Source organism: Westerdykella ornata (assembly GCF_010094085.1).
Source record: "Westerdykella ornata strain CBS 379.55 unplaced genomic scaffold EI97scaffold_29, whole genome shotgun sequence".
NCBI classification, from domain to species: Eukaryota; Fungi; Ascomycota; class Dothideomycetes; order Pleosporales; family Sporormiaceae; genus Westerdykella; species Westerdykella ornata.
Genome location: NW_022986879.1, coordinates 148243 through 171410, shown reverse-complemented (window position 1 = coordinate 171410; position 23168 = coordinate 148243). Strand labels below are relative to the sequence as shown.

Below are 23168 nucleotides of genomic sequence, written 5' to 3'. Positions count from 1 at the left end.
GGCACGGCTAAAAGGCTTTTTAGGCAGCTCAACGTTGATTGGACAGTTCATTTAACGACTTCGCCAGCGCGCAGGTGCAAGAAAAAAGAGACACGTAGAGGCGTCTTTCGACCGCCACATGTCCGCAGCCGAAGTACTTGCATGTACCACGAAGAAAGCGCGGATACGTTGATTGATGATTATGAGTTTGATGCGGTGAGGATGCTTGATGCTGTCAGACTCTGGGTGCTGGATGGCTGCAGTTGACATTGTCGGAATTTGGGAGAATGCGCTCACCGCCAGAGGTAAGCAGAAGACTGATTCAGAGCGGAAGGGCAGACTGGGAATCCATGAGGGTACGGAGTACCCGAGGTTGAAAGTACCGATACCGGTTGCTAAGGAGAGTATATTGCATCTGCTACTGCAAGGTACCCTACGTGATAGGGCTGAGTTACTGCTGGGTCGAGATGCTGGGTAAATAAGGTACCTACCTGTGCCTGGGTCCTGGACCGGCGTCTGGATCTCTCAAAGAAGAAAAATGTAAAAGTCCTCGGCAGTGTACTTTCGTAAAAAGAAGAGGCGGAAGTTGAACAACTCCGGTCAGATGGGATTGCCATGCAGCCCTGAGCCGCGGGAATATTGTTGGTTTAGCGCAACCGACGTGGACCGGTCGTCATCTCTGGCATCATTATTTGCAACACAAACGTTCAACAGTGATGTCTCTCGCCGACGATCAACAAGGGGATGAACTCAGAGAGAGATGCCGAAAATTCGATCAAAGACACTGTGGAGAGCCACATTCGTCATCGTCGAAGAGCAAAAAGACTCAAAAAGGCTTGCTGGGAATCCCTTGTCCCAGCGAGCAAAAATTTGGACGGCTTGCCTTCCCTTTTAGGGAGGCTGCCGGTGAGGATTTTCAATGGTGACGGGGTGCTGGGATGGGCCGGATGGGGTCTGTGGGACCACTGCGATGGTTCGAATAATCGGAGAGTCGCAACGGATGAGAAATAGCGATTGTGAATATGCTGCTCGGTCTTGCAAGTTGAAGCCATCACGGATAGCAATAATAATGAAGATAGGAGGAGTGAGGGGTCTCTTTTCGCAGTGATGCGCTGGCATTGGTGCTGACTGGTTCTGTGACAGGGCGCAGGGACAGGCTTGCTGGAGGAAGCATCAGAGTTTCTGTGCCTGCAGAAGGACCCGGAAGACGGAGTGGGCCGGGGGACAGGGGGGCCGCATGCCAATCAGCGGCGGCTCAACGGCTGCACACGCGACAAATCATGATTGGGCCGATTGGAGCGGGTACCTGAGCGACCGACTTTGCTGCCTGTGTGCTGGGTGCTGGATGGTGGGTGTCAAGCTTTGAAGAAATGTTGGGGTTGCTATTGTTGAGATGATGCTGGTCTGGACACTACTGCTGACAGCTCTGGACCTCTGGTTGCGCCGCTGGCAGGAGAGGAAGAAGAGAACAGAAAAGAGGCCATGTCGTGTCAGCGCAGCAGATGCAGACGGGTTTGCTGATGGCTGTCCACTGTGTGAATTTTGCGGGGATGGGAAGCTGCCGGCCGAAACAGCCAGCGGGTCGTACAGCATCCTCGCAAAAAGCGGAGCAGAAGAGTTTGCAGTGACGCATCTTTCTACAGAGTGCACAGTACTGTGTAATAACACTGTGTGAGTGGAGAAAAAGTCCTTCGTCCTGTTGTACACAGGTAGAGGCTTTTATTATCATCATTAAAGTGGACAGGTGTCTCTGGTCGGCCGACGAGAGTAGTGGGATCAAGATGAAGATTTGGGCAGCGGCGACGGTTCGCCGCGCCGCGCCCGCGCCTGCAGGTGGTGACGGCGGCGGCGCGGAACCGGCGCTGAGGATGTGAGCCCTACGAAGCTACGAAGAGCGAAAGCGAGAGAGCACCGAAGTTGGGACACCAGGGACAGCAGCAGCAAGCAGTTTTCCTCTGCTTGGCTTGTGGGCCATAACATGGACCTCGGGATGATGGCGGCGCAAAAAGGTGTGTGTGGATAATACTGAAATGTGAATAATCATGTGTGACGATGCTGGGAAGGCCCTGACTGCGAACAAGGGAGGGGCCTCTTTCCTTCTTGTCAACTTCTCCGTCGTGCCTTCCAGCAGTGCCCCAGCATTTGTGATTTTTGTGTGTGGAGGTGTGGAGCTGCTTCCCTCTTTTTGCGTCTGGCCTGCCCTGTGCTTGCCTGCCCTGCCCTCAACCTTGGAAATGTCACATATCAGCGCCCGGTTCCTCCATCTCTTCTTCCAAGGTTCTCTCCCACCTTGTGCCATCCACTCGCACCCTCTCTTTTTTTTCCTGCACCTCTCGACTGCAGCCCCCTTCGTGCCCACGCCAGACTGGCACTCCTCCCACGCGCCATTCTCCTCAATCATCCTCCATCGTCGTCTGCATCGCTGCGTTGTCTCGCCCAGGTTCCCCCAGCCATTTCGAAACTCGCCAGTCCACGCCTCACGTGCGCCGGCCCGATTGGCACCGCCGCTGCCTTTGCATCGTCAGTCGTGGTCGCGACCAAATAAACACACACTGCCCTCTTCTCTGGCCTACGTGGACGCCTCTGTCGTGGCACCCTCCAAAACCCCGCGACCCCCAACTTCTGTTCGATAGCTACCGGATTGTCCAACAATTGGCTCTGCTACCTACCATCTCTGCCTCTGCATCCGCGCTCCATTGGCGCTGCACTCCATTTAAGCTGGTGATGGGGCCCCAGCTTCCATCGCCAAAATCCACGCTCGCCTCCGCTTTGGGCAATCACCCAACAACATGCGCGACTTGAAACCCCTCCAGCTTCCCAGGCTCGTCGCCGCCCGCAAAAACTCAAAATCATCCCTCGACCTCGTCGACCCTTCTGCCTCCATGTACTCCTGCACCGATTCTTCCGTCTACTCGGCCTCGGGCTGCTCCACTCCGCCCACGCCTGCCCATTCGGTCCGTGGCCATTTCAGGTACCCGAGCTCCTCATCATCCCTGTCTTCGACGCCGCCCAATCACGATTCGTTTGACCTTCTCAACGCCTCGGGCAAGCTGCCGAAATTGACCGAAGAGCCCGTTGAACGAGAAGATGTCGATATGCTCGACTGCCATTCCTGTAAGTTTCCGCACAACCTTCGAAAGACCACAGGCATCCTAATGTCATGAAAGGCGTGAATAGCGTGCTGGATCTGGATCAAGCGACTCCCGACGTACCCGTCTTTGGCGCCGCCTTCGATTATGATGTCCTCGATGTCTTCAGTACCGATCCTTCAGACTTGCACATGGCCAAGCGACGGCGATCAGGAGAATCAGCGACACAGAGCCTCACTGAAAAGATTGGAAAAAGATTCCCGTCCCTCACCCGCAAGGTCCGTGAGCGCCAGAGATCCTCGACCGTGAGCTCATCCTCCCGGAGCGCTCCTCAGTCCCTCGTGCCCTCGCGCAATCCGTCCCTGAAACTCTCCTCCACCAGGACCTTGTCCAACACGAATCTGGTACAGCAACCAGTCGATATCTCCCCAGCCACTGCAAGGAGCAGCAACGAACGCCTGGACCAGTTCGCGACGCCATCTCCTGCTGATATGGCCAATGCAGATTTTGCCCCAGGAGACACTGTCCCGGAAGCTGTCGAGCGCCTCGCTTCGACTCCTCTGTTGCCTCCCGTCGTGGTCAAGGTCCGTGACGATGATGTTCCTACACAGTCACCGCTACAGTCGCCCACAGTCGCCGACCCGGGCCACTCCATTGGAGCCACGCCCATTGGTACCCCACCTGTCCGCGCCTATCCGACACCACCACTGTCCACCAAGCCATCAGTCTCCTCGTTCAAGGCTCCACGCGCACAACTTGTCCCTGCAGCGGACACCGATATCCCTCCTATCATGCTCACCGACCCCAATGACAAGTGGGCCGATAAGCTCAGCCATGCAAACTTCACCATCCAACCAGAGCCCTATATGCCAGACGTCTGTGACGCCGCCTCGTTAAGACAACTGTGCGCTGATTGGGAGCAAGCGCGATGCAACTTCACCAAACACCTGGTACGAACCGGGGAACACTTTGGTGTCACATCCAAACTCTACAAGCTCACCGAGCAGAAGTGGGCCGAGATTGACGCTCAGTGGAAAGCGAACATGGATCTGGCCACCTCACGTGCTGCAGCCTTGGGCGCTGAGCCAGAGGCAACATCCCCCATGGAGCCTGCCCCGCTCACCAAGATGCCATTGCTCAGCGACCCGAAGAGCGAGGGCAAGTTCCCTGAACTTGGAGACGAGGACATCGTCGGCCCCATGGTGCAGATTGCTGCGCAGATCCAGAAGAGTCCCTCGCGGAAGCGCGCCTTGCTCAAGTTCTTCAGCGATATGAAGTTCCCCAACTCCTTCCTCAGGCGGTCCTCCGACATTCCGAGTCATTAGCTGCCAAACGTTCACGGCCGCCTTTACTTCACCCATGTCCATATTATGTGCCATTATTCACGTTTGTGGGCGTTTCTGTAACCCTGTCCGTTACGTTACGATTCACGATGTACGACTTGTATGACCATAATTGTCTTGCTGCGATGTCGCACCGCGACTCGCGCAACCGCCACTCCTTTTACCCACCCACGAGTTTCCTATGTCAGGTCAACGACTATAGAGATTTTTTCCGATGTTCGAACACGGTTCTGGAGAAGGTCTCTTCGCTGGGGCCTCTGGGCGACTCCTTTGTGTTGTCCACCGGACTGTAATAATGATCAGGGCCTGCGTATTACGCTGCGCTTTCTGCCTGGCTCTTCAGCCATCAAAAGCTTCTTCTTCAACGTCGAGATACCATGTAATTTCTTATGTCTATTGTGTCCATTGTGACACTGTTTTCGGCGGCTAGACCCCTCGTCCGGTTGTCACACCTACTGGGAGGACGAAGGACCTGAGGGGTAAGCGCAGTCGTGAGTTCGCTCTTCATGTCCAGAGCGTCTCAACAACTATTGGAATGCAAGGGGATTGGGCTTTTGCAGGATTCAAGTTCAACGATGTTTGTGCGGCATACAATCTTTCGCACTGCGTTCCTTCAATGTCGAATGCGAAAACGGGCGAGTTATGGGCACTAAACATCACAAGCATAGCTAGCAAAGCAGATCTTCAGTAGCAAGCATGAAATGAGACCAAGTCATCCCCAAAGCCCTTTCCATCGCTGTTCCCGTTTTTCGTGTGTCTTCGTCTCTGGTTGTGCAACCCCAGCCTCTCTTCCGCGTCTCCCCAACCTTCTCCGTCCCGTTCTGTACCACCTCTATTCACTGCTTCACGCATGACCTTTAGTATGTATGTATTCCTTCAGAAACACCGGTGGTTATTGTCAGCACCACCACCACTACAACTCCAGTACATACCGTCTTCAACAGATACGTGACGCGGCACTCTCTCCGTGGCGGCCATGTATGAGCGAGCGATTCACGCGTTTAGACCGTAATGCCTTCTCCGCACGCAGTCACCGCTTTTGCACGACATGCGACGAGGATGCACAGTATGATAGAGATAAGATAAGAGTTCTCCGCACACTGTGCTTGTCTGCGTCGTTGCGGTTGCATTGTACAGCATAGTCTCCCACTGTCGTGAGCCACGCCCCTGTAGCGAATCAGATCGCAGGTGCTCTACGTCTGCTTCTCCTTGATTCCTATGCAAGTGCTCGTGTGTAAACTAATCTGTGTAAGCGGGTTAGCCTTATAGCCGTGGCTGATGAGGTTGGTGGCCGTTGTCCGCGGTCGCCTATAGATATCCCGCTCCCTTCGACTTCATCCACATAACTCCCCCATCGCATGCATCTTCACTGCCACTCTTCAACTAATAAGCAACAGGCAACCCTCACCCACCGCCATTCCCACTTCTCCTTCCAAACCTGTGAAATCCTTATTCGTCACAGCTGTGCACGATAACCACACCACTCCAACGCGCATCATCCTCCGCTCCCATGTCGCGAACACTCCTTCAGAGAGCTAGAAGGACCCACGCTCGAAGCCTTCTCCCAATCGCAAAACCTCCCCCTCCAACGTAACCGACACATGGCGTACACATACATATGCGCGGGACCCGCTTCCCCTAACCTTACAACTCTCTATCTAGTGCTTGATCTCCATTGCAGAAGAGAATCCCGGTGTTCGATGTCAACGAGGTGGAGATGCAGGTATTCCACCAGGTCGAGAAAACATAATAGGCCTTTGTGCGTTGTTTCTTCTTTTTACTCGGGTTGCGAGGAATGAACTAAGTCAGTCGGATTTTGTGATATTATGTTTAGAGATCTTGCAAGCGATGCTAGTAGTCTACCCTAGGGAAGGATGGCGTACCAGGTTGGAGTGGGGAGCCAATCGATTCAGTCAAGGGAGTTAGACGGGTTGTCACTGCCTTGTAAATAAGGGGCAGCTCTCTACATAGCTCTGTTTTGTATCTCGGACGCCGCGAGTCGAGTCAATGGGACCTCTGAGAGAACAGGTTAGGTTGCATTGGCATTACCAAGCTAGCACTGCCTGTCTTGCCGGGGATGCTCGATTTATCAACGTTAACTAGATTACGTTGGTATCCTCTTTGTTGATCGCGTCATGGCCGCCAGCCTTCACTTCCGTTTTTCTTCTTTTCCCATAGCCCCTCAAGCTCAAATCCCCAGCGTTTCTTACTTTTCACACTTCCCCGCACGGAAAGCGGGATTTCGTGCGACGCTGGACGCGTAACCGACGTGGGATCGCGGTTGATCGGTGAGATGATGGTAGGAGGAGATGTGAAGTTGTAGTCCCGTCCTATGGGGGAGGGATGAGAGGAATGGGCGAAAGTTGGTTATTCTTTCATGATCGTCAAGCTTTGAGGTCGGCAGAGGACGAGGCATGGGAACCGCGCAACGGGATAGCATTAGCACACTCTCCCTTCGCATCTCTGTTGGCAAAGAATAATTGTTTAATTGCAATACCCCGCCCTCAACTACGTATCATCTGTTCGTTTTGTGTGAAGCTACAGATCCCTCGCATGTGTTCTATCAAAATTGTACCCCTATTCACCGACGCCACAAGTGAAGTATATTCAGATATAAAAAGAATTCTAACGGAGAAATCACACAGAACCACGTTAGATATCCCTAAAAGCAGTTCGTGACGGATTCATAAACATTATACCTATCATCACAGTATATACAATGAAAGATAGACCGTTCTTATCCTACATCCTCCATCATCTCCGCCAAAATCTTACACAATCACCTTGTGACTTCACCATCAACACCATCTCCACTCTCCATCCCGCTTCCCGCCCCATTCCCATCCCCTTCCAACCACGCCGGCGTGGTTTGAAATGCAAGTTCCTCATGTCTATCCCACTGCGGCTGCCAATCGTGCGCTATAGGGCCCCCATTCTCGATATCAGGATAGCCTCCACTGCCGCTAAAGTCCCCATTTCCATGCCCAGTCGCACTTCGGTTCATCCCATATCCTTCCGAATCAGCTAGCGTGGTGCACAGGTCAAGATCTTGTCCGCCGTCCTCCTTCCATTCCGTCCGTTTAGAACTTGGACTGCGCTCCAAACCTGTCGCAGCATCGCTATGTCTTCTTTCCCCGAGACCTCTGCCCGACTCTAAGTGTTGGTCGGAATCCACGCGCTCCTTATGCTCCACAGTCGGTAATACGCTCTCCTCCTCCTTATTCTTCTTCTCCCAACCCAACCACCCCTTGAAAGCATCAACAGACCTTCTCTTCCCCCTCCTCTCCTCTCCAGCCCCAATAGCCCCACCCATCTCCGCTCGCCTCTCCCTTTCCCTTTCCCTCTCCCTCCTCCTCGCTTCCCTAGCCCTCTCATCCCTGACCGGATCCGCCAACCCTCTCGCCCCCTTGATCCCATTCTGCCACACCGCAAACACCGCCCCAGCAGCAAACACCGCCAACGGAACCGCATATCCCGTCCGAATCCCCCACCGCACCACAACCGCATACATGATGGGCGCAAACGCCGCCCCACCCCCAATCGCCGCCGTCAGCAGCGCCGACGCCTCCTTCGTATACATGCCCATCCCCCTGAGCGGCTGCACGAAGATCAGGGGAAACAGCGGCCCCTCGAAGAACATCAACATGACCAACAGAGCCGTAGGCGTAGCTCCAGTCGCAGGAGGCGCAGCCATGCACGCCGCACTCAGCGCAATCACGCCGGCATAGAAGAACGCCAGCAGAAACCGCGGCTTGATCCAGATGTTCAGAATCGCGGCCAGGAACCGACTCACAGCGAACGCAGTGTGTCCTGCCGCGCGCAGATTCTCCGGATCGAGCGACGGCATGGCCGCAGCGACGAACTCGGTGAACGACGTGGACACGCTCTCCTGCGCGCCCACGTATGCGAATTGGCTGAAAACTGCCAAGCCGAGGGTGATCCAGATGATCTTGACCTTCTTGCCCCCCTTCATCATCTTCGGAAGAACCGAAACGGTAGCATCCCTCGGGATATCCAACCTCTTACTCGCATCCTCCATCTCCTCCTCTGTTGCTTCGGGCAACGGCACATAGATGTACACCACCGCCAGCGCAACCGTGAAGAAGGCGATTCCCAGGTACGCCCACTGCACCTGGATCAAGTTACTCGTGGCGGACTTGAACATCACTTTACTCGCCAGCAGCGGACTCAGGATCGTCCCAATCGCCTGAATCGCTTGACTCATGTTGAGCCTTGCTTCGGCATATTCGGGTGGTCCGCAAAGCGCTATGAATGGGTTCGCGGAGATCTCCAGAGTAGAGAGGCCGAGACCGACGATGAAGTTTGAGATGAGGAAGGCGGTGAAGGAGGTTAGGACCGCAGAGGGCCAGAAGACGAGGGTGCCGCAGGCATAGACGGTTAGCCCGACGGTATAGCAGGCCTTGAAGCCCCAGTGGCGAAACACGATACGGCCGAACGTTAGGGGCCCGATGAAGTAGCCCCCGTAGTAGGCGGCGTGTAGGCCTAAGTTTTGGCCGGCTCTCATGCGGGCGACTTGTTGGAACCGCGTGTTGAGAGTGTCAAGCAGGCCGTAGGCGAAGCCCCAGACGAAGAAGAGGATCGTGACCATCATGATTGGGTAGATGGACTCGCGGTTACCCATGAGTGTGATGTTTTTCTTGCGTTTCTCCGGGTTCTCCACAAAGTCGTAGAAGGTCATGGAGTGTCGGTTGGCGCGCGCTGTGGACACGGAGCTGTGGATGGTGGATTGCCCGGTGCGAGTTGTGGTGTTTGTCTCTGGCGTGGTGAGAAAAGTTAATACATCGATGGGTTCGTCGCTTTCGGTGTCTGTAGGATGTGAAGGCTTGGAGACCAACGCCGCAGGCGGAACGTCCGGAGTTGTGTTTGGTGGTGCCTCTATGTTCACGTCGGGAGCTACATTGTCTCCAATTATGCCCAGACTCTCGCTGGTCTGCGTGGTGGACTTCTCCCTTACGGTACGGTCCAGTATCCAGGTAGGCATGAATCTTGAGACCAGTGGTTTCAGCGCCGGCACGCAGCCACACATGATGCCGACATTGAGCTCCACCGCCGACCACATGAAGGTGAAGGAGATATACCAGGGATAATCGGTGTTGTTCCGTGAGGTACGTCCATTCGTCGGCGTGTAGTTGTGAATAGCGCGAAGATAGTCCCGTGCAGCATCCTGCAGATAGGCCATGCGCACGATATCGACTATCGCGACAAAGAAACCGAACCCGAATGTGACCACCAGTATTCCCTTCTGCTTCCTGGGCAGATGCATGCTTGTGAGGAGAGGCATCGGTAGAACCAGAATAGCCAGGTCCGTGATGATATTCAGGGGCGCCGAAGACAGGTATATCGTGACGATGTTCGTACATGACGCCGTGTCAGGTACCGGTGTTTGGAAAGCAGCACCGATCGGTCGACATTGGAAGATGTTGAGCACCGTTAATGCAAGGCCTCCTGTAATGACGACTGCCAGTGTCGCGAAGCACGCGCGTCGGAATATCTTCTGTGTCCGAGACAGCGTAAGGTAAAAGACGAGGATCGAGCTTTTGATTGCCATCAAAGCTGGGTTCTACAATGTGTCAGTATGACTTCACTACGTTACACAGTCCAAGGAATACCTACATAGAGCACAGTGAAGGCATAAGCCGCCTTCTTCAGAGATCTGATCCCTTCCAGCGGTACGTCCCGTTCATGTCTGCCCAAGCCCACGGACGTCCCGTAGCATATGGAGAACGAGGTGCCAAATGCTAACACCCATGCCAGTATCATAAGGTAATCATCGAGACCGGCCCTCCTCACAATCACGAACCTCGATATCAGGCGCAAAACAACGAATACCGTGCAGCAGGCTAGCGTCGTGACCGTAACAGCGAGCACGGCCGATCCCCGCGACGAGTGGTCGACAACGGTTCTGTCCATGTCATCACTTCTGTGAAAGAAGGAGGCCTGCCAGGTCGCATGTCGAGCGCAGCTTCCCTAGGAATGGCAGTCTTGCACGCAGTTGCTGTGGTGGGCCGGCTGTGGACAGCGAATGGAAGATATCATGGGCCGTTCGTGTTTTAGGCTTCCGGTGACGGTGGTGATAGCTTGCACGAATGTTGGGGTTGGAATCCGCGAAGGATCGCCAGTGACGTCTGAGGGGGGGAATGGCTCGCTAGTGCGGCAAGCGTGACCAGCTTCATGCCCCAGGCCAATACCATCGAGGAACAAAGCTAATTGATCCGTACGGAGTAAGCAGGGCGGAGTTTTGAAGGAACCGAAGTAGGGAGAAGACTTCGCGACTGCTACCAAGCGCAAGGTTTTGCATCCCGTCCCACATCAACATGAGTGGGACTCGCGTCGTGCTGGAATCCTTTACTGGGAGTTGGACGTCACGCCGGAAGCTACGAATTAATGGAAGCAGCCCCCACGCTCCTTCATTGCTACATACTTCAATGATATTAACGACGCATTAAGTATTATGCATAGGTCTCTTCAACAGTACAACAATGTCCGACCCATTTCCGAGTCTACAAGAGCCCGGCGAGGGCGAGAGCAGCAGCCAAAGCACCACCGGCGGGAACGAAGAGCGAATCAGCAGCACCAGTCTTCTGAGTACCAGTCGCACTCCCAGTGCCAGTCGGGGCATCGGTACCCGTCGTGCTCGGCGCGGTCGTCGCAGTGGATTCTGATGAGCCAGTCTGAGTCTTGGAAGCAGTCGCAGCAGAAGCGCTAGAGGCAGACTTCAGCCTGTTCACGATGGAGTCAGTACAAATCATCTGCATGATGGGCCTCATGACTTGGCGTAGATGCGAGGGAAAACTCACGGTTCGGCGGCGAGGCAGTACTGGGTAACCTGGTTCTTGACTGGCGGTCGTTCGTCCGAGTTGGGGCAGTTGTTGTAGCAGGTATCGAGGTTGGTGTATTCCTCGCAGTAGCAAATGTAGTCATTGGGCTTGCAGGCGTTGATCCTGTTCTGGTACTGGACCTTGCAGGCATCGAGGATATTCTGAGCGTCGCATTTGGACTGGGCAGCGACGAAAGCCGCGGACGCGAGAAGGGTGACGGCAGCGAGACGCATTGTAATGGTTCGGTTGATGACGAGTTGAAAAGCTGTCAAACGGAGCTCAAGCGAGTGGCCGGAGAAGAAGAGGGCACAGAAATCAAGAGGGGATATTTACAAAGAACCCAGAACGAATGATGGGCAAGGGGTCTGCTCGAGTAACGAGGGAGGAATGCAAAATGGCTGACAGTGATGGTTCCCGGGGCCATCGGATTCTTTTAAACAGACCTCTCTCTCCTGCTGCCCCAGGATTTCGCGCGAGTGGCACATGATGGTCATAACTCCATGGCCTGCCTGCACTTGCATGCGCCATTGTCCACAGGCTTTCATTCTTCAATATCGCCCCTTGCCCCATTCAGCTAGGCCACCGCCAGCCTCCCGTGAGTCGTGCAGGCCGGAGGGCAAACATAGAAACTTGTCCTCACCCGAATACTTGAGGCATTCGAACTGCTTGCGCATGGTTCAGAGGCACGCATACTTGCAACGAATTTGTGCATCTTGCGGTAATCGCTGCCACTGTCTCCCCACGAGGTTCTGCCTCGAAGGCTGTCGGCATGCACGTTTACATTCGTATTCTCACCAGCCACGTTTATTGGCTGAGTGAGAAACGGAGTCGTTCTCGTTTCCGAGGCGCTTTTCTGAATCTGGATGGTGTCGCTCCTCTTGGCCTCTTGGAGTGAAATGCAAGCACATCCGATTGCCGAGCTCCACCGTTGAGTGGCACCTCGAAGTTTCTATGTGGGATCACGTCGATACTCGGCTGACATGATGCTGAAAAGAGAATTTCATGCTTCGAGAGACGTTCATCATGTTCAGGTTGAGTTTCTCCGCAAGTCTCCTCTCGCGCTCGGGTTCCTCGCCCAGCCAGGGTTGAGCCACCTCATCTCGCTTCGGATGCTGCCCCAGGGTGGTGGTAATCGAGATCAGGTCATGGCGGCTTTATTATATAGCCCAAGAACGCAGCCAGGTCGCAGATATCTAGCTACACAACTAGGGAACGACTTAATTAGATATTCGGGTTTCACTATCTTCTACTCCGTACTTCAGGACTGTATCATCTCTTCATCCTAGGCATTCGATATTCGATCTCGTTGAAAGGCCATAGGGACTCAGCGATCAAAGTCAGACATCTGTTGCAACAGTTGCTAACTATATAATTTGAAGAGGAGACTCTGCAGAACCTCGAATACGAATACGGATGTAACATTACTGTACTGTAAGAGGGAGCAATTGTCCACCTGCCACGAGTACCCGATTTCTGTCCAATCTCTGGTCTCATGCACTCTTCCATCCGTCCTCGCTACCCTCCCAACTACTTTGGCTCACATTCCCAGGGTTCTTCTTGAGCTTCAGCCCTTCCTTCCACCACATCAGCGCACCCTTCATCTCGTTCTCCGTTTGCATCTTTCCCAACGACACCTTCGAGAATCGCTCAGATAGGCGCCCTCCCTCCACCATCGTGCTCTCAGTATCTCGACGTAAACTCTTAGTATCTTCAGCCGATCCACGCATTTTCGAAACATTCCTATCCATCTTCTCGATATCTAACTTAACGTCCTTCCCAAACCTCCTCACCATCTTCCGGCTCTGCACCCAGGAAAACGCTCCCCAACCCACCAACACCATCAATGTCAACACACCCGTGAACACCAGATAGACCCACAGATACTGCGACACTTTCAATCCTTTCTCATCGTCTGTTTTTGGTTTACCCAGGCTCTGGCCAGCATTTCCACCACCGGTAGTACTGGCAAACCCCCAATCGAATAACCCCATCGAAAAGACAGTGGCAACAAACGTGCCCGGCAGAAACACCAACGTCACAGCGGCAATGATTCGCATATCAGTGCTATCCTTTCGCGTCAGAATCGCAATCCGTCGGCTGTCAGATGCGATCTGGTACGAAGCACTTGCGGCCGCAATGTTGAGACGGTTGTCTTTTTGGGCGATGAGGGAGTATATCTGTTGTCCGATTACTCGATTGTAAGAATGTAATGGCGGGCCTAAGGAGAGTGGCGGGAAAGACTTACGGTCTGTACCTGCGCAGTGATGCTGTGATCCAAGGACATGCATTTCTGCTCCGCTGAAACGAGGCTCTGACGGATGAACTCTAGTCTCCGTCGAAACACCAACTCGTTTCTCGCAGCATCACTGTCGACAAATTGCACTTTTCCTCCTACATCCCTCGCAAGATTCCCTCCGCACCAATCACTCTTCATCAACCTCTCCAAAACACTTACAATCCTCAACTGCAACGCTACAAACCCCCTCTGCGCCGCCACCCAATCACTCAAGCATGTCAGGCGCAACATTATACTATCGAGATCCAGCTCATGTCGTTCCCTTCTATCGCTCTCCACGTACAAGCTACTTCTCCTCTTGTCAAGTTCCACGGGGCCGTATCGAATGGTTGCGCTGCGCAGCGAATTGAACCGATCCATTCCAGTCTGTTGCTGGATCTCGCTGAGAAGCTTGGTGCGCAGTTTGATCAGAGCGGCTGTGTCATCGGTCGCTAGGTCGAGCAAGAGAAGAGGGAGGAGGAGGGGGAGGGCTAGGAGGTTCGTACCAGCTGTGCCGGTCCTTTCATCGAGGCTGATAGAAGCTTCGCGGACATGATCTGAAGGGCGACAACGTTCTCGAGACTGCGTCGCTAGGTTTCTCAGATAAGTCTGGATGAGGGGGATCTCTACGGCTGTAAGTCCAGCTATCACCACGCGAGTGATGCGGGCGTCAGGGTCGTAAGTAAGGAACAGGGTGTAGTCCCAGGTCCAGTTTACATCGCTGCGGATGAGGAGGCCTCTCACTGACGCAGAATCACTATTACATCCATTTTCAGTCTCGTATTTCATCGGTTCCAGCTTTCCTTCTGCAGCTGGGCCGCTGGATATGAAGGGTCCACATAGCGGTGCAACGTCCACCTCCGCCACGATTCCCAGCTTCTGACTTGCAGCTCGGAGAAACAACGAGGGAATTCGCCACGTTCGGGATAGAGTCTCGTACGTGAGGTGGGTGTAAGGAAGGTTGCTCGAAGAAGGCTTGCCTGCGGGTTTGGGGGAGAGCCTAAGATTCTCTAAGTGAGGCGTATTCAAGATGTGAATCGCCAATATGGAGAGGTCTGCTCTACATACAATGCTCTGAAACCGGACCGAACAGGGTTCGCATCGGATGAAGGCTCCTGTTTTCAAGGGTCAGGACGTCGAGAGGCAAAAGGATTCGAGATGTCGGCGAAGGGGATCTGGGAAGCTTAGGGTCGCACATACTCTAGAGATCCAATCTGCAATCTTGTCCTCCTTTAATTCTCCAGATCTATAAAATGATCGTGTTTCGTCCCGCTAAATATCGGTCAGTCTCAAAGATGGCAGTTTCCTACTGCACTTCGCCAACTCTCCACTTCCACAGCGTACCTCATACTCCCAAAATTCAGCGAATCGATGACCGTTACGCGGATGAAATCGTTCGCTATCTTCAAGCAGTCTGTGGGCGCATAGGTCAAACATAATGTCGTCTTCCTTTTCAGCCTTGTGTGCAGATAACTCAGAAGTACGCGTGTCTCATAATCGTACGAATTATATTATATATTCGTAGTCGATAGTTAAATTCCAGCCCATGGTGCCCGATAGCCGTTACAGACTATACTGCCTCTAGCAGCCATCACCTGATTGATGAGGGTGGCGGTGCATGAACGGGAGTGGCTGTGTGCCAGGGTACTGGCGGTTAACTCACCCACGGCGTGTAATCGTCGCCAATCGGTTTTGAACCGGGAGAGATATCACAAACACGATGTACAAGTCCGAGTAAGTCACCGAGCATCAATATTGACTTGGAGCGGGCTTGTCCTAATCTGACGAGGCAGTGTTTGCAAGGCACTGGGAGAAAAGGAATAGTTGTGTAGGCTTGAAATATATTGTAGTGACTGTCCAACTCTGATCTGAGAAGCCCTAATCATCTGTCCAAATCCAACCTCGCGCATAAACAAGCACCAGACAAAGCTTCCATCCCTACAGCTAAGCCTCCCTCACAAGCAACTTTCCCTAACGCAGCCGCCCAACTATTCTTCCCAGTTGCCCTTCAAAAACATCTTCCCTCATCATTTCTTAACAGTGATTTCAAGGCTCCGATTATCGAAAAGCCGGGTGACTGGATCGCTCACGCATGTCCATTTCTGTTCACGTATAAGCCTCGGCGTTTTGTATCAATCGGACTGCTCAATTGAGCCATGCTGATACTCACCAATGGATAGCCAAATGACGGAGCGGAGTCGAGACATAACAGCACTATGATGCAAGAATCGACCTTCCGTCTCAGGCAAGGCTCATATCCTCCCATGTGAAGGTTTTGTCTTGACAACTTCCCAGCGCGAGCCCCTAATCTCTCAACGCATAGTCTCCAGGCCGACATGCATCTCGTGGCGGGTGGGAATGTACTCTACTCAGACATGATTTGTTGAAATAGTATACGGTATCTTGATCAACTCTCAATTCTTATGCCATCACCGTCCTCGGGGTCCTCCAGCTTAGGGTATTGAGCTTCTCGCTCCTTAATCTGATGATCAAGAAGGCCCGAAATAGTCACGATTCGATAGCCCCTTCCCTTGATCTCTGGCACTACCTTCTTCAACATGGGGATTGTCCAACTCCTCCGATCGTGACAGATAATGATGCTACCCGGTCGCAGCATACTCAGGATATGTCTAGCATTGACATTCGCGTAAGGAATTTGCGGATCGTGGGGATAGATATTCCCCAACACGATCCGATACTTCAAGGTACTCAGCAGTTGGCGCATCCTCGTAGAGAAAAAGCCAGAGCCGGGCCGGAAATATCGAGGCGGAGGGGCCATGTTGAGAGAATCGTATGCCTTGCGAATACTTTCTTCCACCGTCATAATCTGGCCCTTTAGTTCGTCATCGGAGAGCGACCGTGAGGGTTCGTCGTGCATTGCGTGGTTTCCAAGTTCATTCCCGTTGCGGACGATTTCTTCCAGGATTTCCTCTCTACCAGGGACTTGGCTTCCGATCACAAAGAACGTAGCAAAAGCATCGTTCTCTTCTAAGATATCTAGAACCTGAGACGTGTATTCGCTTGGTGCATCGTCGATGGTCAACGCCACAATCTTTTCGGAAGTCGAGATACGCCAGAGAACATCCGGCCATTGGTATTCGAAGAACTTAATGAGAAGAGACGGCGGTTTGTAAATGAGATAAAAGGCAGCAATGATTGTGACAAGTAGAGTCAATAGTGCCAGGAAAAGCATCAGGGCAAAGATGCGACTTCGACGGGCGCGTCGCTTGATTTTGGACGGCAGCCGAAAGACACGACAAAAATTGCGTAACATTTTCACTCATGGTGAAAAGGACGGTACTGCATCTCAAGGGTTAGGAGAGTGGGACGAAAGGCAAGTATGGAAGCTCATGATGATGTTTGACGTGTGAGGAGAAGAGCGGTGCTGGAGTCGCACAGACGACATGCTAGGTACCGTCAGGGGTTAGTGTATACCAAAACAGCTTAGCATACACGTGATATGAAATCTTGGCGACCGCCCGGAATATTTTGCGCTTGAACCTCCGATGTCAACGCAACTTTCCTCATCCACCACAATGCTGCTAAGCGCTGGTAAGAAGCGATAACAATCCTGTAGATGAACGGTACATCGAAATATGATAGAGAGTACCACTAGATCGCCCTCATGCACACGCAATTCACCTTTGTTCGATGACTTGGGCCCCCCACCTCATCTACGCATACAGCTGTACGGAAGAGTCGATACTGTCGGACCCTCCCAAGCTGGAGAAGATATCCAGGCGGCCCTTCTTTCCAGGAACCAATTTGTCACGCTTATTCGAAATCTACCTACTTCGTCATAAGCCCTCCCAGAATGTTCCAAGAACAAATGAGCGTTTAATTGACCTGACTGCCCCTCTTGGATGGCTACCCAGGTCTCATGGCGTTCATACATTTCACGCATCTTGCGTATCATCAAGGTAGAATCTATAACAGGGTACATCCAACCCAAACCAAGTCATTCGCAGCAGAGCAAACCTTTCAATGGGTCGAAGCAGCCCTCCAGCTTTTCCAGGCGGACACGAAACCCGTCCCAGAATCTTGCGGAGAGGGATGAGTATGTGTGATCGACTTCTCCGAAACGTTATCTTGAGAGTCGAGAGCGACCAAGGGCACCATGCTTGGCCGCCCATGAGCACATGCAAATGGAAAGACGCATTTTGATAGACTCAAAACAAGTTCTTGGCACTGCTCTTTGCTGAGCTCATCATTGAACATGATAGCAGAACGACAAGCACGAGAGTTGACCAAATCCACAAGGCCATGCGGAGAAGAAGCCAAGTGCCTCACCCAAGGCGGAGGTTCTGCCACCTCAGATGCAGGTTTCGAGAACAAGTCTTCCGAACCCCTGTTATACAGCTGTTCAGCGTATTTCCATACAGCGGCGCGAAGAAATGCAATCAGCGATTTTGGATCGGATCTGCATCTTTCTGATATGGCCGGAGGCAAAGCCGTCACGGAGATGGTCCGCCGCTCCCTATCTGGATCCAGGATAGTAGCTGAATCTATTTCCGATATATCGAACAAGATACCCCATGCGGCGAAGCTGATGGCATGCGTAATGAAGAGTTGACATTCTTGCACAGTGATGGTAAAATGCATCGGCTTTTCGAGTATAGTGACTGCCACTCTTGATCTATGGCCCAAGTTTGAGCAATACTGGTTGCGGGTCTCTGGTTCAACAGCGCACAATTCAGCAAAGAGCGCCTCTACTTTGATTCTCTCGTCGGCAGCGTGCTGATCTATCAAGACCAGCACATTCACATTTGGAAGTTCGTAAGAAAGTCCTTGGGAGCTGATGGCCATCTTCACGAGAACAAACTTCTTGTCCAGCTGAGCGATTACCTCGGCGCCTTGCAAACCCTCTCGTGACAGTTTGCAACCTGAGGACACCATTGAGCCATTGAGTAATCTCGTACGTGCCACATGCGTGCTGTGAAAGTGACGAGATTGGTGATACCCATCTGCTTTCCGATTTGGCTCCTCAACGCAAATCTGCTGAATGGGTTGTTCGCATGGGCTAAAGATAGGGTTGTTCCAAGACTGCAACAAGCCAGCAAGCCATGTATTGCCTTGCTCGGCTACCGGTCGTGCTCTTTCCCTAAGGCGTAATTGTTGACTGGATTGTGCAGCATGGCCTGAAGAAGCATTGAGGTCGTGTCTATCGTGACGCATTGGAGCACCGTGGCGTGAAACAAGACAACCCGTTCGGGCATTCAACGAAATGGCGGTCTTGGTCCGAGGATCCGTCCAGGTAATAGTCTGGTCGTCATCGAGTTCGCTCAATACTTCACCATCTCCCACGGCAGAACCGTCCTCATGCGGCTGACGTTCTCCGAATGCATTATTCAACGTATCGGGTAAAACTGGATCCACGTTGGATCTTGCATGGCCAGCTGTCAATAACGTACTTGCATACTCATGGCTGACCTGTAGTTGTTCAGGGGCACTTTCTGGCCGCTTGAACGGGCCTCTGAGGCGATCGAAGAAGTCAGCCTTCCCGCTCTTGACCCGAGACCAATCATTAAGAGATAGCTGCCGCTTTGCACTTGACGACGGCGGATGGAGCTCAGGTCTCGCCAACTCCCTCTTCAGACTGGCAGGCTGTGCCGATAAAGGTCGAGAGAATCTGCCAGTCCCGTCCGGCGAAGCTACGTTCAACCCGGAAGTGGTGCGCCCGGGGGAGTCTTTTGGGACTCGGGGCTGTTGCTTCCTGGGCCGGAAATGGTGGATCGAAAGCCACTGAGTGATCAGTGCTTGAAGTACTTCCATGACCGCCTGGACGTTTGCCTCTTTATCAAGAAAGTGCTGGCCATATGGACGACCGGCCGCATGGTCCTTCAGGCGGATACATAGATGAAACATGGGATATCGATCAACCCCCTTGCGACCTATGAGCTGGCGAATGGTGTAACCACCAGTTTTATAGCGGTTGTCATTGTGACGGCGGAGCTTTTCGTTCTCGTCCAGATCAGCATCCTGCTCGACAGTGCCAAAGCTAGATAAACCAAACATTCGATTTATCTCTTCGTACAAGGCATTATGCCCATTATCATTAGGTATTGGTGAAATTCCAAAGGTCAAGAATTGCAGTCTCTTCGTTGGTGCAGGCTCAAGGGAGATGGCTCCCTTTATCGAAATGCTGGACGTGCAAGCAGACGCAGGGACCCAAGACGACCAATCTGAAACGGTAATCCAAGCGGCCTGTGTGAACATGTTCAATATGTATTGTAGCTCTAGTGAGCGGACCTTTAAGTCCATGGGCGCGGTCTCGGAGTGCGGAGACGGAGCTCGACTGTTCAGCTTGACGATAGTTCTGCGAGCGGAGTCGCGTACTACCAAAGAAATGGGCCGTTGCCAGCCCAGTAGAAGTCCAACTACATCTCGCTTCAACAAGTCCGACAACCGGTCCTTTTCGCCTTTCTGATCGGCCAAAAGAGACCTTCGCTTGACCCGCACAGGAAGGTTGCCAAAAAGATTACGCACTGTCACCCTGGTTCCATGCGCCTCGTATTTGAGGTCGTCGTGCGGTGGAGCTGGAATTCGTCTCTCAATGGTTCGTGAATTATGGAATGTGATCGAATTAAGGGACCGGTGCTCATGGTGGCGGGATGTGACGGTCAGAAGAGAAACGGCAGCTAGCGAGGCGAGGAACATGCCATGACGGCCGTAGCACGCTTCATTCGAGACGTACTTCGACGTGCCTATTATGAATGAGCCTATGCCGATCAAAGCTGTTCAACCAAGACTAACAGTGAGGCTTCCCCAAGGCCCCACCAGCACTGAACTCATGCGGGGCTATTCCAATACCGTCGTCCTCAACTACACAGTCTCCACGACTGAAGTCGACAGTTACTTCAATGTTGGCCGCTGCTGCATCGAGAGCATTCCTCAGGAGCTCCAGTATAACGCCAGACAACGACACAATAGCTATCGATGACTTCAGCTGGTCAACGACATCCTGGGGTAGACGTTTTATGGACCTCTCCCCACGAAATGGTTTAGAAGCCATGGAAGCACCGCCCGTGAAAGCCGTTATACGCCCGCCATTGCCTCCGAAAGTCGTATTTCGTGGACTAACATGCTCGTTGCGGTTGGCCTAGAAAGGGCTTCGGAAGGTGTGAGGCTGAAAGCAGTGTGCGCTGGTCGGAAGGTCGGAAGACAAACTGAGGCGCCACGGAACGATCCATGGATCCATGGATCGATGATGCCGGTTTTGGCTTGGCGAATGGCTTGTGCGTCGAGCCGACATGTCCCTGCAGTTGACATCCGCAATCCTCAAGCCTCAACACCAAACAAAAGTCAGTCGTGAAACCTACACCCGAAGCACTTGGCCCAATTCCTTATTCTTACGCCATTTACCCTGTTTACCTGTCCCACTCACAGAACATATTCACGCGATTCGCTTTCTGTTGTCGCTGCTCTGCCACCTCCACATTCATCACCGATCAGTAGCATCGACGTTGGGCGCTACTGGCCCTACGTATACTCGCCAAGCGCTCTCTTCGCGCTACCGAATCGCCTCTTTCTTCTTTCATTAACCACAATCACGGCGTTTCTGGCGTTGAATCGGCATGCCTACCCCAGAGTCCACATCTAGGCCGCCTGGTAGGTTGTCTTCCTGTTTATAAGTTGCGTATTGCTAACCTCATGTTGAAGACAGGCAAACCCGCAAGCGACCTTTCACTGGGTGGATGAAGCGCCTGGCAAACTTGAAATCGTCCAGCTCTGATCATCCCAGCACCTTTTCGAAGAAGAATCACGGAGGACCACAAAGCAAAACCAAGAAGTCTGCTGTCAAGAATAACCCTTACCCTGAATCCGGCCACCTGAATGGACGACCCAACGGGCAACTCTCTTTCAGCAGTCCAGCAACACCACGGTCCATCAATGAGAGCTTTACATCTGCCGAGGGGCCTGATTCAGACCGGCGACAAGCGTTGGCGAAGAGCAACAAATCGACCGCCCCCACTGTTGCGACGCACCCGGACACCGTACATTCTGGGAGGTCAAAAGCGGAAACGGGGAATAGCAACACGGTGGGTGGAGGTAGCACCTTTTCGTCGCCAAATCACTCGGAGCGTTCTCTCACGACGACTTTGACTACCATACAGTCGACTGCGCCGTCGAATGCACTGGGACAAAATCATCAGAGTACGCAGGCTCCGAGCGGCGTGGCTGTACATTTCTCACATCAGTTTCCCACTTCGCCGCCGCCTTCGGCGCTTCCTCCCCACATGGTGCCTCAGCCGCAGCCACACTCTTACCAGGCAGCGACGGCAAATAATATCCTCACGGACGACGCGTCGATTCTGACACTCGCGTCCTCCTCGAAGCAACGCCGTCGCCGGAACTCTCTTGACACAAATGCATCCGTGCGCGCCTTGGCCCCATCGTCGGTCTGGGGAGGAAGCCGGGAATCATTACCTCTCAGTGTACTCTCTGGGAACCCCGACACAATCTATAGTCCTCAGAATAGGCCTGCCGTCGGGGGCTTTATGAATGCTGAGCGAGCCAGTGTGTATTCATCGTCTGGAGTGGCTGCCCCCACCCTCACCAGTGATCGTAACAGCTATTACAAGAATGCCGATGGTATCAGTGTCCGAAGTGGGTTGCTGGGGCATGGTCGAACCGACAGCATTCCGGGGAGTATCGGGGCAACAGCAACCGGTCCGCTTGCGAGTCCCAGAGATCCCAATGGCCCCGGGAAATTGAGCAGGAGAAGTTCCGAGTGGAAAGAGCACGAGGAGCCCGATGATGACAGCGAGGCTGGCGAGGTGGGGGGACACGCTTTCACCCCTGTGATGATAGGCAATGATGTTAAAGGGAAGGTCCCAGAGAATTCTAACGGCTAAGCGGATGAACTGGATAAAAATATTTGAGATCCTTTCATGAGCTCATGTTTGCTTCCTTTTGGGATACGCGACGGATACCTCTTGCTGGCACGGTCCGCTTTCCAAAGAGAATCTATGGGTTCATACTCTACATGGCACTGCATTGTTAGCATCATTTCGCTCTATGCTAGGCCATCTAATGCTTAGGGCAAGGCGTTATGGTTAGTGTTGGATATCAGGTTATACCCTCGCCTCCACAAGGCGTTGTTCCAAGTTGTGAAAATATGATTTTACATGTTTCTGTCGCCGGTCATACCTCTGACTCTGAGATTGAGTTTCAACGCCCCGCAGTCTACCAGAATGAATGCTGTCACGTTCACTGAATCCACAAGCTTTCGACTTTGGATCTACAATCATGCCGTTGACTTTGGAAAATGCAGCGCGGACAACATCTCAGCAGCAAGGGCGAGGGCGAGTCGCTGGTCCTGGCCGTTCATGATTGCCGGTGCCATGGTATTTGTATGTATTACCACAGTACACATCATCCTCTCCCATTACTGGACAGTCTGCTGACCGGTACTCCGTAGACTTCAGTAGCTTGGCGCCCTCAAAAAGTGATTGCACACTCGGTCCATGTTTCGCCGGCGATTAATATTGCCTTGCTGTCAGCATTCTAGAACGCTCACGGTAATCCGGACAAGTCGTTGCATCTTGCTAGGGTTTTCCATCAAACGGCGCAAATGCCACGCCACCAACGCGCGTCTGGTAGCGGGCACCCCGCAGGTAGTAGGTTGGGGAAACGGCTGTCT

General features: G+C 53.0%; 8 protein-coding genes across 8 annotated transcripts; 2 read left to right on the top strand and 6 right to left on the bottom strand.

Annotated features, from left to right (window-relative positions):
• Window positions 1–1759: 1759 nt before the first annotated feature.
• EI97DRAFT_164579 (uncharacterized protein) lies at window positions 1760–2574 on the bottom strand. The gene has a single exon (XM_033793380.1). The coding sequence runs from the start codon at window positions 2378–2380 to the stop codon at window positions 1865–1867; it is 516 nt and encodes a 171-aa protein (XP_033650761.1). The 5' UTR covers window positions 2381–2574; the 3' UTR covers window positions 1760–1864.
• On the top strand, window positions 2575–4509 carry EI97DRAFT_164580 (uncharacterized protein). Its single transcript, XM_033793381.1, has 2 exons — window positions 2575–3093; window positions 3147–4509. Exons 1-2 carry the CDS (start codon window positions 2769–2771, stop codon window positions 4391–4393), a joined length of 1572 nt encoding a protein of 523 aa, XP_033650760.1. The 5' UTR covers window positions 2575–2768; the 3' UTR covers window positions 4394–4509.
• A 2631-nt stretch (window positions 4510–7140) lies between these two features.
• On the bottom strand, window positions 7141–10637 carry EI97DRAFT_164532 (MFS general substrate transporter). Its single transcript, XM_033793378.1, has 2 exons — window positions 10046–10637; window positions 7141–9992 (listed from the first exon to the last, which is right to left on the bottom strand). Exons 1-2 carry the CDS (start codon window positions 10340–10342, stop codon window positions 7191–7193), a joined length of 3099 nt encoding a protein of 1032 aa, XP_033650759.1. The 5' UTR covers window positions 10343–10637; the 3' UTR covers window positions 7141–7190.
• Window positions 10638–11608, bottom strand: EI97DRAFT_164563 (uncharacterized protein). The gene is made up of 2 exons (XM_033793379.1): window positions 11230–11608; window positions 10638–11152 (listed from the first exon to the last, which is right to left on the bottom strand). Exons 1-2 carry the CDS (start codon window positions 11481–11483, stop codon window positions 10933–10935), a joined length of 474 nt encoding a protein of 157 aa, XP_033650758.1. The 5' UTR covers window positions 11484–11608; the 3' UTR covers window positions 10638–10932.
• A 1053-nt stretch (window positions 11609–12661) lies between these two features.
• On the bottom strand, window positions 12662–14194 carry EI97DRAFT_164519 (uncharacterized protein). Its single transcript, XM_033793377.1, has 3 exons — window positions 14032–14194; window positions 13496–13936; window positions 12662–13427 (listed from the first exon to the last, which is right to left on the bottom strand). Exons 1-3 carry the CDS (start codon window positions 14077–14079, stop codon window positions 12741–12743), a joined length of 1176 nt encoding a protein of 391 aa, XP_033650757.1. The 5' UTR covers window positions 14080–14194; the 3' UTR covers window positions 12662–12740.
• Window positions 14195–15932: 1738 nt separating this feature from the next.
• EI97DRAFT_461290 (nodulation protein nodB) lies at window positions 15933–16718 on the bottom strand (the record flags this gene model as incomplete). Its single annotated transcript, XM_033801189.1, has 1 exon — window positions 15933–16718. The coding sequence occupies one exon, from the start codon at window positions 16716–16718 to the stop codon at window positions 15933–15935; it is 786 nt and encodes a 261-aa protein (XP_033650756.1).
• A 788-nt stretch (window positions 16719–17506) lies between these two features.
• EI97DRAFT_461289 (uncharacterized protein) lies at window positions 17507–20537 on the bottom strand (the record flags this gene model as incomplete). The annotated part of the gene is made up of 2 exons (XM_033801188.1): window positions 17507–20229; window positions 20279–20537. The coding sequence occupies 2 exons, from the start codon at window positions 20535–20537 to the stop codon at window positions 17507–17509; spliced, it is 2982 nt and encodes a 993-aa protein (XP_033650755.1).
• A 264-nt stretch (window positions 20538–20801) lies between these two features.
• Window positions 20802–22662, top strand: EI97DRAFT_424785 (uncharacterized protein). Its single transcript, XM_033797145.1, has 2 exons — window positions 20802–21133; window positions 21185–22662. Exons 1-2 carry the CDS (start codon window positions 21100–21102, stop codon window positions 22378–22380), a joined length of 1230 nt encoding a protein of 409 aa, XP_033650754.1. The 5' UTR covers window positions 20802–21099; the 3' UTR covers window positions 22381–22662.
• Window positions 22663–23168: the final 506 nt, after the last annotated feature.